Raw genomic sequence first — 18,334 nt, forward strand, 5'->3', positions numbered from 1 at the left:
ATGCCAAACTACATGTTGACAAGCCACAAAGCTTCTGGGAGAATGACCTGTCGACAGATGAGACAAAAAATGAACTTTTTGCCAAGACACATCAGCTCCATGTTCACAGACGGCAGTGTTGGGAAGGTTACTTTTAAAATGTATTCCATTACAGAATACAGAATACATGCCCCAAAATGTATTCTGTAACGTATTCCGTTACGTTACTCTATGAGAGTAACGTATTCTGAATACTTTGGATTACTTAATATATTATCATGCTGTTTACAACTACATGAATGTACTATTGCTGTGATTTATTACTGTTACTGAAGGTCCGCGGCTCCGAACCGTAGTAAAGGGACCTCTGGCTAATACGGTGGGTTCTGTGTCGGCTCGTAGCCGAAAACTAGCTTTACTTTGTTGTCTGGGTCAACTTTGCTAGCGAGAGAAAGGCGTTGAAAGGCTGCTCCAACGGAACTTATTGTTTTTGGAGGAAAACACGAACACGGTGTACAGTCGAGTCTTAATAGCTTACTTACAACTGGGCTCCTCAGGCTCTCTTCTTGGCTGCAGTGGTTATTATACTATACCTATACTATACCTGTAGCATTCTGCCTATTAGCTTAGCACAACAACAACAGGCGCTCTCTCACCCAGGAAACACGCAGAGAGAGAGCGTCACCCTGTAACCATAGCAACCGTATCGCTGCCACCTGGAACAACAGAACGTAGCTGTCAAACAAAACCCAAACAGGCCTGACCCGCGACAACATGAAAAAGGGAAGTACCGCCGTGTAATCCATTTATTTCAACAAAGTAACTGTATTCTAAATACCACCTTTTTAAACGGTAACTGTAACGGAATACAGTTACTCATATTTTGTATTTTAAATACGTAATGGCGGTACATGTATCCCTTACTCCCCAACACTGACAGACGGAAAAATTAAACACATCAAGAAAAGAACACTGTTCCAACGGTGAAACATGGGGGAGGCTTGGTTATGTTCTGGTGCTGCTTTGCTGCATCTGACACAGGGTGTCTTGAATCTGTGCGGGGTACAATGAAATCTCAAGACTATCAAGGGATTCTAGAGAGAAATGTGCTGGTCAGTATCAGAAAGCTTGGTCTCAGTCGCAGATCATGGGTCTTACAACAGGACAATGACACAAAACACAGCTAAAAACACCCAAGAATGGCTAAGAGGAAAACATAAGACTATTTTAAAGTGGCCTTCTATGAGCCCTGACCTCAATCCTATTGAGCATCTTTGGAAGGAGCTGAAACATGCAGTCTGGAAAAGGCGCCCTTCAAACCGGAAACAACTGGATCAGTTTGCTCATGAGGAGTGGGCCAAAATACCTGCCGAGAGGTGCAGAAGTCTCATTGACAGTTACAGGAATCGTTTGATTGCAGTGTTTGTCTCAAAAGGTTGTGCAACAAAATATTAAGTTGTGGGTACCATCATTTTTGTCCAGGCCTGTTTCATGCATGTATTTTTTAAATAATTCAGTTGAAGCTTGGTTGAAAAGCAAAGCATTGGTTAAGATTTATAGAACTTTTATTTATTATTACTTTTTATTATTACGTTTGTCAGATTAAAGTTATTTCTGTGACCATTGTGAGTTTTTCTTTCATTGACCGAAGGGTAGCAACATTTTTGTCCACGTCTGTAAATATTTAAATATATAGTAAATCTTTGTTAAGCCAGTAACATCAGGATCTTTACTGCACATGTACATCAGCAAAAAATATCTTGGCGTGCAGTTAAATGGTGAAGTCAACATCAAAATAAATGGCTCCTTGTTCTACAGAAGTCACACACATTAGAGGCAAACAGATTTAACTGTCAGCCACAAAATCTTTGCGTAGTTACAAGTTCTAACATGCACAAATGCTCGAAGAAACCATGGCAGCCCTGTAAGTTTAAACAAACTTACTCAAGGTTTTTCAAACATCTAAAATATATGTTTATTTACCAGACAACTCTGCAGGTTCCAGAGTAATTCCAAGAAAAGTGGTGGAGTTTGTTTGAGTGACATTTGCATAGTAAGGTAAGGAGGTGCCACAACATGTGCTGACTGATTTAGGGGATTGTGGGCATTATATAAGACAGAAGTCTGTCCACTCTTACCTGCAGACCTGCTCCGTATCTACTAAACAACACGCTTCCTCTTTCGTGACTCATTCAGGTAAGATGTTTGTTTAACAATTTTAGGACTAATGACTAAAATCAGTTATTATAGTTTTACTTTTTGTTTATTTTTAGTGTTAGGTTTTGTTTGGTTTTTATTAGTTTCATAGTCTTATTAAATAGTATTACTATATGGGCATTTAATTGATATTTTATTTTAAATTGCAGTCCTTTTTCTTTTAAAAGAAAAAAAACCCAAGCAATGTTTTTAATATTTATATATTATTTCACCTATTTTTTTCTCACCTAGATTTAGTGAGGCGACCCACCTTTATCATTATGGGTCACCTATACCTATTAGAACAGGTGCTGCACTTGTGCTGTTGCAGACTGTTACCTTGCAAAAAACAGCTCATAAAACTGGGAGTTAAATCTTAGGTAATTTCCTCTAAATGTCTACCACTTTAATCTCAGTATGTATATTGTTTTTAGTTAATTCTATTAATATTATTAGTAGTAGCAGCTATAGTCAATATAAACATTAAGCATGAGCTGAGCAGCTTCCTAAAAAGCAAATGGGCAAACAGTGCTTAACAAATGTATTAGACCATCTATCATAACAAGAATGAAAATGTGTTTTTAGAAATTACTTAGAATTATATTGTTATCTATTAGGCAAATTAAAATAAAATATGAAAATTAATGGATAACAACAGCTTTAAAAATACTATTTTGATTAAAGAGGCTACACATACAGTTGGTTACAGAAACATAAAACATGATTTTGTTTTTTACTAATACTGTTAATTTAGAGCAGCTGTGGTTTAAACGTTACACTGGGTGGTGGTCTAATAAATTTATCATTTGTATGTACTTGTTTTGTGCAGACAGAGATTTTCATACATAAAGAAGCCTACAAATAACCTTTTCTGAAGTACTAAATTTAAACACGAGCAAAGAAGAATAAAATTGTCTTATATGACATTTAAATATATGAAATGACAGAGTATATCATGTTTTTCTGGCATTGACTTTTTACATCAATTCTTACATCAACCAAGCTTTATTTTTAATATCTAAAGTTATGTTACCAAAAAAAATATTTAACGTAATTTACTGGTTGTAATCTGGAGGTGGAGTAGACTGATAATCACCCTGGAGGTTTGAGGAGTGTACTGATCATTTTAAGAAGAATTTAATTTTACTGTTAGGATTTGAGCTGACATTGTTTCTGTGTAGCATATCATTTATTATACTAATCTATCAAATTTACATGCCAACTTCTTGAAAACAGACACCAACACTGCAGCAATGCCTCTTCCTGGTGCATGCCTGAACATTATGGAGGCTCGTCACAAGCAGAAGGGATATGGGAGCATCTCCAACCCTGAAAGGTTCTGTAACCAAGACTTCAAGAACCTGAAGCAGTACTTTCTAATCAAAGGAGCAAGGTACCTCGATGACATGTTCCCCCCTGATGCAAAGTCTATTGGCCAGGGGATACTGACGCCCACCAACCTGGCCCACGTGAAGTGGCTAAGACCTGCAGTGAGTATTTAAAGATATTTAAATTGCACATTAGATGCTCTATCACATCTAAATGTTTAATCATCCGGGGACTGATTCCCCCTTTTTCACTGCAAACGATTCAGTTTAAATTTTCTGCTAACGACATTTTTCTGCAGTCAGATTGCAAAAGTGTTTGAATGAGCTGTTTTTAGTCATAATACTTAACATTTCAAAATAAAAGCGGTTGCCCAAAACAAGCTTGACGGGCAAAACTAGACTGCTAGACATGAGCTAATAATTCATTTTAGAATTTTAGAAAACAAAATACAATATTTTGTCCACCTTTGCCCCACTGCATTTGAGATTGTGAAAATGTAACTCTTCTTATGAACCAAGAAGTGAAATTTTCACTGTAACAGCGCCCTCTAGTGGATGGGACAATAATTAAATTAATCCTGATATTTAAGCCTGTGAAGTTGTGAATTAGGGGCCATGGAAGAGTTTCATATTTCAAACTTGGACCCAAACCTCTCAAATTTGGGAATGATCGGATACATTAAGTAAAAGTGGAAATGAGTGAAGCAATCCTTATATTTGAAAACTGACTCCCTGTTTTACAGCAAATTGCTCCTGATCCTGAATTTGTGGTTGATGGCGTCTCCAGATTTGACTTTGGTCAGGGTGTACTTGGTAGGGTCATTTCTTCACTCCTAATATTTACACTCTTGTATCTGCCTGCAGTCCTGATTGTTCTTTTTTGTTGTTGTTAAACAGGAAACTGCTGGTTTCTTGCATCAATCGGCGCACTGACTTTCCAGAAACACATCTTTAATCAAGTTGTTCCACTCGACCAAAAAATCAAAGAGAACTACTGTGGCATTTTTCACTTCAGGGTAAACATCATTAAACTATCAGAATAAGAGAAGTAATTATTATCTGTAACTGTTTTTTCCCCACTAAACTAAAACTTAAAAGCTGTTTATTTCACAGAGTTTGGATTATTTTGTCTCTAATGATCAAATTTCATGAAACACAACAAGCTCACAAAACAATTGTATCTTTACTTTAGTTCTGGAGATTCGGGCGGTGGGTGGACGTCGTCATTGATGATAAGTTGCCGACGATCAATGGCAGACTAATCTTTGTTCACTCCAAAGATCCAAATGAGTTCTGGCCTGCTCTGATGGAGAAAGCTTATGCCAAGTATGCAAAGAAACATATGATTTATCTGATATACAGTGAACAAGTTACATGTGGGGGATCTGTGAAAAATATTATCTACCTCTGTCAGGGTTTGTGGTTCCTACACCGACATGACTTCTGGAACTCCTTCAGAGGCTATGATGGATTTCACCGGTGGCGTCCACATGTGCGTCCAGCTGTCGGACGCCAGTTCAGACGTGTGGGGGCTGATATGCAGAGCTGGCAAATCAAACACATTGATGGGCTGTGGTACACCTCAAGGGGTAAGCACAAAAAAACAGAACTCAGAAACAGCCTGAGGTTATTCAGGGAGATTATTCTCCAACTACAAAAAGGGCTTAGAGGGCTTTGATTAGTGTTAGTATAGATTAGAGATGCTGTGAAACTGTTTTGACATTTTAACAAACATTTTATGCATTTTGAGGTGAGTTATAACCAGTGTTGGTCAAGTTACTTGAAAAAAGTAATCAGTAATTAATTACTGATTACTTCCCCAAAAAAGTAATCCCGTTACTTTACTGATTACTTATTTTCAAAAGTAATTAATTACTTAGTTACTTAGTTACTTTTTAAAAACATGATTTACAACCTGAATAGGTGATAAAGCGATAGATCTTTCAGCCCAATTCTACTTTTTCTGCATAATCCATCATACAAAATGTAATCAAATGGAAAAGTCTATTTTTAAAACTTGTTTTGTTAGTTTTAATCTTTTAACTTTATGCATGGAGCAAAATTTTAATTATATGCACCATTCTCTTACTGGAAGAAATTAGTCTAACATTTAAACCTATTTTCTGCACATTCCAGCACATAATATATATATATATATATATATATATATATATATATATATATATATATATATATTATTTTTTTTTTTGTGTTTACACTCACTCTTTCAGATGCAAGTAAAACACAGCAGAAAATAAATAAAGTCAAAGACTAGCGGTCCTTTTGCTCTATTTTCACCTGTAAAGCAGGAGTAGAGTAGGCGGAGGGTTATCCTGGTGCAGGTGTGCCGCGGTCAGTGGAAGGATACCGCAGTTTCTCTGTGAGTTTCCCATTACGTCGTAGCTAGGGCTGGGTATCGTCACTGATTTCTAGAATCGATTCAATTCCGATTCACAGGGTCCCGAATCGATTCGATCCACGATTCGATTTAGTTCGATTCGATTCGATTTAATTCGATTCGATTCACTTTGATTTGAATCTGGGAAATTTTGACAGTCAGAAATATTATAATTCAGATCAGTACATTTACATATTTTTGTATCTATAAAAAGGAAGCTGACACACCAAGACTTTATCAAAGGTGTGAGCATCACAGCAGAGGCCTTTGTGTCAAAGTAGCTGAGGATAAAACACAGAAAAACATGAAGGTGATTTTCCTGTTCTGGGATTTTATAAAAATTTTCTGCAGTAGATCAAAAACGAAAGAAAACCATTAATCAACACATGAACATTACCTCTGAAGTTACAGCGGTTTTATTAGAGACAAGGCTAAGCGTTTTGCATTTTGCATAATTTTAAAAAGTTTAAATTTGTTCGGTATTGAACGGCAGAAATTAGGTTTTATTTTCGGAAGTATATAAAACGAAAAAAAAAAAAAACGTTGGCCGACAGCGCTGTAAACAACTTGTGCGTAACAAGCAAGCGAATAATGCAGAAAACAGTACAGAGAGAGAGAGGGAGAGAGAGCGCGCAAGAGAGCAAGCATGCGAGAGAGAGCTGTGCATCGTGGTCGAAGCAAAACAATAAAAGTCAGAGTGAATTCATGACGTTGTTTATGTGAAGCCTAGTTTGGATCTTCTTTTGCTGCTGGTTCGGTCAATATTATTTGGAGAGAGATAAAACTAACAGCTTTAGAATCAGCGCATAAAGGGCGTGAACACAAAGCGCGGACCCGCCGACAGATCAGAATCAGCGGGCTGTTGGCTTTCAGCCCCGACCGTGAGAAAGGCAACATCTCACTGATTCTGATCCGCGGTTGGGCTGTGTGTTTAAGTCTTTGTGCAGAATCCATGTTCCTGCTCTCATTTACTGTCTTAGCTGTTTGGTGGTTGTTGAAATTTTGTGAGATTTCACCAGAGATTCTGGCATTTCGGGCAAAATAAATTTATATTAAAAAATCGATTCAGGATTTTAATGAATCGATTTTACGTTATCCAAGCCAGAATCGATTTTAATCGATAAATCGATTATAAAAACCCACCCCTAGTCGTAGCTACTCGGTGCTTGCTTGGAAGTTTAGGGGGGTTTTTTCGCTGTAAAAAGTTTTCTTCCCACGCACAACGGACACTAATGTTTTTGTCACTTTTTACGGAATCAAACTCAAAATAAGGTCAGTACTTCCACGCTTTAAACGCTGCACGCTCATACTCTCTCCCGCACTGGATATATGATCCATTGTTGATCTGCACACAGCTGTTGTCACGAACGTCGCACTCGCTTACGTCACTGTCATGAGACGTTCTCGCAAGAAAATCACGGTTTTAGTAACGCAGTAACGCAGCGTTCCTACGGGAAAGTAACGGTAATCTAATTACCGTTTTTGCAATAGTAATCCCTTACTTTACTCGTTACTTGAAAAAAGTAATCGGATTACAGTAACGCGTTACAAGTAACGCGTTACAAGTAACGCGTTACTGCCCATCTCTGGTTATAACAAAGTCTGTTTTCTCCACTCAGACTGCACTTCATTATCTACCAATAAAACTGGTATCATATTGCCTAAAAACTATAAAACTAAATCAATGACGTAATGATAAAGTTATATTTATGGCATAATCAACCAATATTGCACAAATACAACCCAAGTTAGCATGCACTTTGGGACTGCTTAAGTGGGAATGCAAATCCTGGAACAAGAAGACTGTTTTGACTTACTGGACTCTGAAAGTTCAAAATCTATTTTAAGTTTTTTGTGAAGCGGTTGATTGACTGCCAGAAACACCTTTTATGAAGACAAAGAGTCCCAAAATGTTGGAATTTGCTTTAAGTCAACATAACCAAACTTTGCAGTCACTTTTTTCTAATGATATTATTGAATCAGAAGTCTTTATTTACATTTTTTATGCTTTTACAATAACCAGTGTTCCTTGGTTGTAGGAAACATCTGCTAACACAGTTTTGCCAAACGGACTGGTCCAAGGGCACGCCTACACTGTGACAGGGGTTAAAGAGGTAAAGAATTATACTTACACAGTAATCACAGTTAGTAGTGGAAGTGAATCTACAGTAATAACATTTCCCTGGTAAGATTATAGCAATAAAAATAATGCTATCACATAGTATCACAGTATGCAGTGTAGGAAGAATTACAGTAAAAACAAGCTCCTGACATATTAGACAAAATGTTGAGGGGAGATTTAAAAACCTTTGAGCATACATTTAAATACAACAATAATATGTCCCAAAAGGTTGATTCTGTTCATCTGGACGTAGCGTTTTGTGGGAGAAACGTTCCGTCACTCATCCAAGTGACTTCTTCAGTCTCAGCTGACTGCAGGTTTCCCCAACCTTATAAACAATGACTGAAAATAGAACCACTGAATGAACAATGGGCTCTGATATCAGTTCCTTGATCATTAATATGCAAATTCTCATGACCATTGACTAACAACTACTGATCAAAGACCACTGATCAGTGGCCATGAGTACCATCCACAGAGTTGGGGAATGGCTGCAATCACAGCAATCACGTAAATGGCCTCCTTGACTCCCCCTCAAACCAGTGTTCCCAGCTGATTGTTCGTTCAGTGATGCTCGTTTCAGTCATTGTGCAAATGTACTGTTTATAAGGTTGGGGAAAACTGCAGTAAGCTGAGACTAAAGATGTCACTTGGATGAGTGACGAAACGTTTCTTGCATTGAAAATGTTACGTCCAGATGAACAGAATCAACCTTTTGTGATTTACTTACCTGGATGATTGAGCATGCATCGAACCAATAACTGTGATTTTTCTGGTGCCTGCTGCCAGCTTATTAGCCAAGGAAAACTTGTGAAGCTGATCCGTTTGTGGAACCCTTGGGGCAAAGGAGAGTGGGTAGGAGACTGGAGTGATCGGTAAGCAGTAATCAGCTTTGGTATATTTAATTAGAGAATAATTTTCAAAATCTTCAAAATATGCAACTCTAGATAAAAATTACCAACATAATGTGTCATCTCTTACCTAAAATACTGTCTTTAAGGTCCCCCATGTGGGACACTGTGAGTTCTCAAGACCGCCAAATGTGCCAATCAGTGGCCGATGATGGAGAGTTTTGGTAAGCAAATTTCATTAAAAGAAAACTACAACCTCTGGCGGTATTATATTAATACCACCAGAAGTTGTAGTTTTCTCTTTTTTTGCTTTATTTACTCTGTACTATGTCATAAGCTTAGAGTTTTATACTTTGACATCACATCTAAATAAATTAGGAATGAGAATCTACCTGATTTTATTAACAGGATGGCTTTTGAAGATTTCTGTAAGTTCTACACAGATCTTGACATCTGTGGCCTGAAACCAGACTTCATAGATGGAAAATCCTCTGCTCAGTGGAAGACCTCTGTGTACGAGGGTCGGTGGGTTGCTGGAACTACTGCTGGAGGCTGCATAAATAACAGAGGTAATTATATAGCATATACTGGAATATAAGTGTTTAAATGTTCAGCAAAACATAATGTTTTAATCTTCAATTCATGTAAACAAAACATATTTTTCCTCTATGTCCTCCAGACACTTTCTGGACAAATCCACAGTATCGAATTAAGGTCGAAGGTGAAAACTCAGAGACCAATGGGGAGAAAAACATCCTCGTGTCTCTCATGCAAAAGCCTGACAAGAGGAACAGATGCCTGGTGCAGAACCTCCACATTGGCTTTGCTGTATATTTGGTAAATATTTCTCTTTGTCATATCATTCATACACACATAACTATGTTAAAAACAAAAACCATGTTGAAGTTGACATTTTCAGAGCATGAAAATGTATTTAACCATTGTCAGAACTTGTATCGTAATGTGGAAACAACAATAATAATGTGGTGTTGAAATGCAGAAAATGACAGATCAAAAATTTACTACAACATAAAAATTATTTGTAAGCTAGAAAACATTTTGTTAGCAAGCCAAGCTTTAATATGCTGTCCAAACATTCATACAGTGGCTGTGCTCATGTTGAAATAACTAACTAACGACTAACTGAATTATTATTTATTCCCAACATGAACAAAATTCATCTGACGTCCTTCAAGGTGTCTGAAGACGTAAGAAACTAATTTATTCTATTTCATGTTAAGGTCAAGTCTAGTGACTGTCTTTCACTATTAAGGTTCTGTGTATCTGTATGCGCTGATACATAAATCCTTCAAGTTGACATGTCTGTACGCACTTCAGAAACTTCTTCAAACGAAATTGGGGAGCTGAAATATCACTTTGAATAATTTCAGTACAAAATGCAAAGTGGGAAGTTTCCAGCAATGTTCTTCAACACCCATCTGCCTGTTGCTCGGAGTGATAAATACATGAATGCCCGTGACGTGACAGAGTTCCTTATGCTGAAGCCTGGTGAATACCTGATCGTGCCATCCACCTTCAAACCCAACGAGACAGCCTCCTTCATCCTCACCATCCACTCAAGAGAAGAGATGTGTTGCTAGTATGCTCACCCTCGATGTCTGAAGATATGACATTTTCAAACAAAATTTGCATTTGACACATTACAGTTGATTTCTATGAAAGTAATGCATATTGGTCTGTCTCCCCACAGTGAGAATTCAAATTCAAATGAGCAGAAATATGAGCCAGTTGAAAAGGTTTGTAACAAATCATTTAATTGTGTCCATTTTATTTTGCTGTTCATGTGTTATTAATGCAAACTGTTGACTCGTCAGGTCACAAAAGTAAAAAACCATCAGGATGAAGAAAACAAGAAAACATTCTTCCGTCAATACTCTGACAAGGTAATTAAAAAAGATCTTTTTGCTAATAATATTAGCCACATTACTGCAACATTACACGTTTATATAGCATTGTGTGTCTAACGTTTGTGTAATGTGTCAGGTAGTAAACCAAATCAATTAATGTTTCAGTATGAAGAAGTGGATGCTGAGCAGCTCCAGAGGCTTCTAAATGGAAACATCCTGAAAGGTTTGGCATTTAAAAACTCTGTCAAGCTCAATTTAAATTTACTGGGCCACCTACACATGGCTGCTTGGCCATGGGAACCCATTCCATGAAGCTCCTTGTGCACAGTTTTTGTGCTGATGTTAATGTAGCGTAGTTTCCAGGTCTGACCCGTCCAATTTATGAATCAGTATTATTTCCTGTAAGCCTTCATCGGACTCTGGCAAACTCTGGTTTATGAGAATATGACTCTAACTTACTGGTTTATTGGTAGTTTAACGTCTTAGTTAATACAAAATAAACTGTGGTCCACATTAGTGTAAACATCAGTAATACAGCAGGGTGTGCAAGACCCTCAGTTTCTTAGTTGCCATGGCTACTTCGACATGCAGTCTGTGACTCTGAATACTGTGGATGACAATTGTGCTACACTGTCTTTGCTAATTCAGCTCTGTTTTATTTAGGAGACATGAAATCTGGAGGGTTCAGCCTTGATGCCTGTCGCAGCATGGTGGCTCTACTGGATGTATCCTGTTATAATACATGTGATACTGCGAAAAGCAGATTAAGAAACTTTGTAGTTTGCCTTTTTGAGCTGTTAAAAAGTAACAATGAATCTTTGTAGGTACATAACAGAAGAATAGTCTATGTGTAAGCAAACCCGTGTGCTTCTCTGTCGATATAACCAGCATTACTCATCTGAAAGACCAGACTAAGATTTGTCCCTTTGCTACCTTAATGTGGGTTTTAAAAGACGTCGATCACAGGCAAACTAAACAGTGAGGAATTCGTCCGTCTGTGGAACAAGGTCACTAAATACAAGGTAAAGAAGAAAAAAAAAACAGCCTTAAAACATATATCGTTACATCTGCTATAGATGTGAAGATTTTCCCTGATCAGTTTCTTTTTTTTCTTCTCTTATCAGGAGACTTTCTTCCTCACCGACGTTTCAAAAACAGGAACGCTGTCACTGAGTGAGCTGAGGAATGCATTTGTAGCTTCAGGTATATGTTTATAGTTATATGTGTGTATATATATGTACATGTGTGTAAATGTATGTATATATACATATATGTGTGTGTGTGTATTAGTACATATTAGTGCTGTCAGCGTTAATCTCGTTAAAATAATGTTAACGCCACAACCCAGAGCTTCCCAAAGGGGGGGGGGGGGGGGGGGGGGGGGGCGGCGCAGAGCCATTGCAGGGGCACCAATTGCAACATAAGAACACTTGGACACTGCTAGCATAATGGACAGGTTTTTGACGGGTGGCCACACAAACGCAAAGCAGGAGATGAAGCATCGCCGAATATGTTTCCAAACCAACTTCATTCTAAGCCAAAGACTAGAAAATATGGTGAAGTATATCTTCCCTTTGGCTTCACCTGCACAAGTGCCGAGGTAGGTCTCCCCTGCAGAATTAGTTTACCTGTGTCGGGAGCAAAAAAAGTTTGGGAACCACTGCCATAACTACATTAACGCGGCAAATCTTCATTAGCAAGTTAGCGCGGATTGACCCGTGCGTGCGGCTGGACGGCGCTATAGCGTTAACATCATTTTAACAAGATCAACGCTGACAGCACTAGTATGTATATGTATGTATGTACATATATCTCAGCAAACTCCTCCTGAAGTATGACTGTGTGTGTTCTTCAGGAATGAAGGTTTCAGATGACATGCTCAGTCTGATGGCTCTGCGCTATGGCGCCTCCTCTGGACACATGACACTGGAGTGCTTCATCAGTCTCATGATTCGCTTGGACTGCATGAAGAGTAAGTGAAGCCGAGAAGAAATAACAACAGTAGAACAAGAGTAAATCTCATGCAGTGAGAATGAAAAGTTTTTTCAGTTGAAAACATCTTTCTCGCTTCTAAGATTTGATTAAGGTTCATGATTTGTACAGTTTAAACTCAAAGTTGTGTTCTTCAACAGAAATCTTCAAACAGTTGTCTGATGGAAAATCCATTAATCTCAAGGAGTCAGAGGTAATAAAGTCACTTTAGTGCTGACAGAGCAAAAGAATAAATAAATATAAATATTTGTACAAAGAAAACGCATTAGTTTAAATGGTGATACTTAAATGTTATTAATAAATAATCTGTCTTATTTTCAGTGGATGTACGTTTCCATGTACACTTAAGCCAGCTGAAAGGCAGATGCACGTTTCATCTGGAAAACACAAGAAGATATTTCAAAAACTTGTTTTCTGTGAATTAGCTATAACACTTTATTACTTTGAAACAACTAAACACAATAATGTGAAACTATAACAAACACTATATATAAAGCTGTAAACCGTATGCCTCTCTGCATATTATCAATGTCTGAATAACTGCATTTTTTTGTGAATAGTACTGCAAACTTGTCAATCTGTGTTTTATAATAGAAACAAAATACAGATGTTAGTGAATGACATGGGACAATTGTATCAGTCAAAAATGAATGAAGTGGATGGGAAATTAAACTGATAAGATAAGTACAAAAACTAGGAAAATGGAAATTCAAAGGAAGAAAATGTCAAATTTAACCAGTACATTTGTTTTTATATGTAGTTTTCTATATCAGCTGCTTTTTAAAATTCATTTTATATTGGGGAAAGGAAGTACCAAACTTCAGTGGGTCAGTTTTAATAGTGAGAGGTTGCGTTCTCCTCCTTTTGAATAAAGCATTGCCTTTGTGATCTTCAGCGATTTTCTTTTTTCCAGCAGCTGGGATTTTTTTTTATTATCTTATCATTTGTTTTTTGGGTTTTGATATATTTAGCTGCATAGCTGCCTGTTAAAGTTACATTTTCTTAATAAAATCATGTGTTATTTTGTAGATTTGCCTTCTTTGATTTTTCTTTGAGAGATTTTTTTACCCAGACACTTTTATAGATGCTTCCCTTTATTACATTGAATGCTTTAGACATACTAAAAAACGTCTAAAGCATTTAGACATTTGCTTACATAAGGATGTCTATAAATGCAGGTGGCACCGAGGCACCCTAGGCAGGTCAATGATAAATTTTTATTAACGTATCACAAGACCTGTGGCCATATGTTCTGAGCACTCGGGTGAAGAGTCGGGCTGAGCTGTCAACTGATCAGTTGTGAGTTGGATTAGGTGGTGGAAGAGGATGCTGGACAGACCTAGCAGTATAGTGAGGGTGTGCTGGGAATGCTTAGCAAAGGTCTTGGTCCGCGAGATCTTCAACTCACACCACCGGCAGAGCTGCAACGGCATTCCAAGGGAGATTGGGGGACACTGAGTCCAAATGGACTGTTCAGCGCCTCCATTGCTAAAGCCGCTGCGGCTGCAAGGTGGTTGGTGCCTGTTGTGGTGGTAACCTCCGAACCAAATGGAGGAAACCCGAGGTGAAGGGAGCCACCGGACTGAAGGAGAAGTCCTATCGGGCTTGGTTAGCCTGTGGGACTTTGGAAGCAGCTAATAGGTGCCGACAGGCCAAGCGAAATGTGGCTTGGGCAGTGACTGAAGCAAAAATTCGGGTATGAGAGGAGTTTGGAAAGGCCATTGAAAAAGACTTTCGAACTGATGGTAAACTGTTGAGCGACTTGGGAGGGGAAAGCGATGCTCTACCTGCACTGTGTATAGTGCAGGGGGAACGTAGCTGACTTCAACTGAGAACATTGTTGGGTGGTGGAAGGAATACTTCATATACCTTAACATCAAGGGCACATCTTCTGAGGAAGCAGAGTGTTGGGAAGAGGAGGACGACTCGTTTATCTTTGAGGGTGAGGTCACTGAGGCAGTAAAACAACCCCTGGAGTGGATGAGGTTCACCCTGAGTTGCTAAGGGCTTTGGGTGTTGTAGGGCAGTCTTGGTTGACACACCTCCAAATGTTGCATAGAGATCGGGAGCAGTACATCTGGACTGGGAGACTAGAGTGGTGGTTCACATCTTTAAGAACGGGGTCTGGAGGGTGTATTCCAACTATAGGGGGATCACACTCCTCAGCCTGCCTGGGAAAGTCTATGCCAGAGTGTTGGAAAGAAGAGTCCGTCTGTTAGTCGAATCTTAAATAGGATAAGATTGGGGAACAAAGCGATTTTCGTCCTGGTCGTGAAGAACTTGCAACTTAGAAATGCATTTATTGTCATTGTACAGTGTAACACTGGATCAGCTCTTTAGCCTCTCAAGGATACTTGGGGGTGCATGGGAGTTTGTCCAACCAGTCCACATGTGTTTTCTGGACTTGGAAAAGACATTCGACGGAGTCCTTCCGAGTGTGGAAGGTGCTTCGGGAGTATGGATTGTCTTGCCCATTGCTACAGGCCATTCAATCCTTATACAACCATTGCAAGAGCTTGGTGCCCATAGCGGTCATCTGGTTCTGTTGGCTTTATGGGGTGGTTTCCAGCTCTCACTGGAAAGGTTCAGAGCTGAGTTTAAAGTGGTGGAAATGAGAATCAGCACCTCCAAATCTGAGGCCGTGGTCCTGAGCTGGAAAAGGGTGGAGTGCCCACTCCGGGTCATGGATGAGTTTCTGCCCCAAGTAGAGGAGTTCCAGTATCTTGGGGTCTTGTTCCCAAGTGATGGGAGAAAGGAATGGGAGATCAACAGATGGACTGGTGCTGCGGCTGCAGTGATGCAGACACTGTTATATACAGTGGGGCAAAAAAGTATTTAGTCAGCCACCGATTGTGCAAGTTCCCCCACTTAAAATGATGACAGAGGTCAGTAATTTGCACCAGAGGTACACTTCAACTGTGAGAGACAGAATGTGAAAAAAAAATCCATGAATTCACATGGTAGGATTTGTAAAGAATTTATTCGTAAATCAGGGTGGAAAATAAGTATTTGGTCAATAACAAAAATACAACTCAATACTTTGTAACATAACCTTTGTTGGCAATAACAGAGGTCAAACGTTTACTATAGGTCTTTACCAGGTTTGCACACACAGTAGCTGGTATTTTGGCCCATTCCTCCATGCAGATCTTCTCAAGAGCAGTGATGTTTTGGGGCTGTCGCCGAGCAACACGGACTTTCAACTCCCGCCACAGATTTTCTATGGGGTTGAGGTCTGGAGACTGGCTAGGCCACTCCAGGACTTTCAAATGCTTCTTACGGAGCCACTCCTTTGTTGCCCGGGCGGTGTGTTTTGGATCATTGTCATGTTGGAAGACCCAGCCTCGTTTCATCTTCAAAGTTCTCACTGATGGAAGGAGGTTTTGGCTCAAAATCTCACGATACTTGGCCCCATTCATTCTGTCCTTAACACGGATCAGTCGTCCTGTCCCCTTGGCAGAAAAACAGCCCCATAGCATGATGTTTCCACCCCCATGCTTCACAGTAGGTATGGTGTTCTTGGGATGCAACTCAGTATTCTTCTTCCTCCAAACACGACGAGTTGAGTTTATACCAAAAAGTTCTACTTTGGTTTCATCTGACCACATGACATTCTCCCAATCCTCTGCTGTATCATCCATGTGCTCTCTGGCAAACTTCAGACGGGCCTGGACATGCACTGGCTTCAGCAGCGGAACACGTCTGGCACTGCGGGATTTGATTCCCTGCCGTTGTAGTGTGTTACTGATGGTGACCTTTGTTACTTTGGTCCCAGCTCTCTGCAGGTCATTCACCAGGTCCCCCCGTGTGGTTCTGGGATCTTTGCTCACCGTTCTCATGATCATTTTGACCCCACGGGATGAGATCTTGCGTGGAGCCCCAGATCGAGGGAGATTATCAGTGGTCTTGTATGTCTTCCATTTTCTGATGATTGCTCCCACAGTTGATTTTTCACACCAAGCTGCTTGCCTATTGTAGATTCACTCTTCCCAGTCTGGTGCAGGTCTACAATTCTTTTCCCGGTGTCCTTCGAAAGCTCTTTGGTCTTGGCCATGGCGGAGTTTGGAGTCTGACTGGTTGAGGCTGTGGACAGGTGTCTTTTATACAGATGATGAGGTCAAACAGGTGCCATTCATACAGGTAACGAGTGGGGGACAGAAAAGCTTCTTACAGAAGACGTTACAGGTCTGTGAGAGCCAGGGATTTTCCTTGTTTGAGGTGACCAAATACTTATTTTCCACCCTGATTTACGAATAAATTCTTTACAAATCCTACCATGTGAATTCATGGATTTTTTTTTCACATTCTGTCTCTCACAGTTGAAGTGTACCTCTGGGGCAAATTACTGACCTCTGTCATCATTTTAAGTGGGGGAACTTGCACAATCGGTGGCTGACTAAATACTTTTTTGCCCCACTGTATATATTGTATATATCATTTTTAAAGTAAAGTTTCTACTTTGTGATAAAACTCAATAGAAATAGGAGACATAGTAAACTCAACAGTGTCAAGTGTGCTAGTGAGAAGTTACCTTGTCAGACTGTTTATTGAAAAAGTCTCTTATGTTCATCTTCCTGTGGACTTTTGACTTTGACCTAAATAAAAAGGTATTCACATTATCACTTAGCAAATAACACAACAGCAATGAGACATGATTTATTGTTGAATACCCACATTCTCATCAAGCTCATGTTTGTGATGCATATTTCTTCTTCACAGAAAAACATTTGTCTTGCACATGTATCATGAAGATTGTTCCAATTTAGCATTGCCATATTTTGTCCTTCAGCCCTGCTGGTATGCACTTATGAGTGTGCATACTAGCAGTTGGTCTCTGCTTTTGGGTGGATGGTCAGGATAGAGGCCACTGGGATTGAAGGTAGATGGCACAATCAAGTATTCCGTCAATGTCTGTTTCTTTAATTTAGGATTGCTAAAATGAAATTAAATGTAAATAACTATTTAAAATGCGTTTTAACAAAGAGGAATTTGAGATGATCATAAACTTTCATTTCACACTTCTTTGGAATATAGCTCAGCATTCAAGGGAATTCATTTGCAGTTTATAGTTTTCAGAATATGACCCTAGTAAAATGTTTAGATAATGATTAATAGGAGAAGTGTAGCCTTGTAGTTTAGGCCATCCTGATCACCACCCTGATGGACAGTACCATTGTCAGATTCAAGAAATAAAGGTGTCATGTCATATCCATGTTAGACAGTGAAGAGCAATGTTTACCTCAAATATGAAAAACCCAATGTGGAGGTTTTGCACCAGGTGACTGTTCCTTTTTTCAGGCTTTTGAATGAGTGACACCATTATGTTTTTATCGCCATCTTTATCTGAGTAACCACTGCAAACTTCCCCAGAGTCCGCTGAACTTGCAAAGAAAAGCGTCTGGACTTCTTTAAGTTACTTGAAGACGTTTCACCTCTCATCCGAGAAGCTTCTTCAGTTCTAAGGTCAAATGGTGGAGAGTCCCAGATATAAACCTAGTGGGAGTTTCCCCCCACAGAGGGAAAAAAGGACCCCTGATGATCCTCTAATCGCCTGAGCCAAGGTGTGAAACTGGGTGTGGGTCCCAATCAGCCAGAGTTTC

At 39.2% G+C, this 18,334-nt stretch overlaps 1 protein-coding gene across 2 annotated transcripts; it reads left to right on the plus strand.

Annotated features, from left to right (window-relative positions):
• The first annotated feature begins 1,635 nt into the window (after nt 1–1,635).
• LOC146495741 (calpain-1 catalytic subunit-like) lies at nt 1,636–13,762 on the plus strand. Of its 2 annotated transcripts, XM_085143778.1 has the most exons (23): nt 1,636–2,037; nt 2,124–2,175; nt 3,412–3,665; nt 4,247–4,316; nt 4,401–4,519; nt 4,696–4,829; nt 4,918–5,092; nt 7,941–8,015; nt 8,813–8,898; nt 9,024–9,098; nt 9,283–9,443; nt 9,554–9,711; nt 10,071–10,082; nt 10,266–10,474; nt 10,586–10,631; nt 10,710–10,778; nt 10,908–10,965; nt 11,406–11,467; nt 11,696–11,764; nt 11,867–11,945; nt 12,598–12,714; nt 12,875–12,927; nt 13,056–13,762. In XM_085143778.1, exons 3-23 carry the CDS (start codon nt 3,429–3,431, stop codon nt 13,080–13,082), a joined length of 2,091 nt encoding a protein of 696 aa, XP_084999904.1. In that variant the 5' UTR covers nt 1,636–2,037; nt 2,124–2,175; nt 3,412–3,428; the 3' UTR covers nt 13,083–13,762. The 2 variants fall into 2 exon arrangements, with proteins under 2 accessions (XP_084999904.1, XP_084999903.1); XM_085143777.1 differs by having other exon boundaries at nt 1,636–2,175.
• Nucleotides 13,763–18,334: the final 4,572 nt, after the last annotated feature.

Source organism: Neolamprologus multifasciatus, chromosome 19 (assembly GCF_963576455.1).
Source record: "Neolamprologus multifasciatus chromosome 19, fNeoMul1.2, whole genome shotgun sequence".
Taxonomy (NCBI): domain Eukaryota; kingdom Metazoa; phylum Chordata; class Actinopteri; order Cichliformes; family Cichlidae; genus Neolamprologus; species Neolamprologus multifasciatus.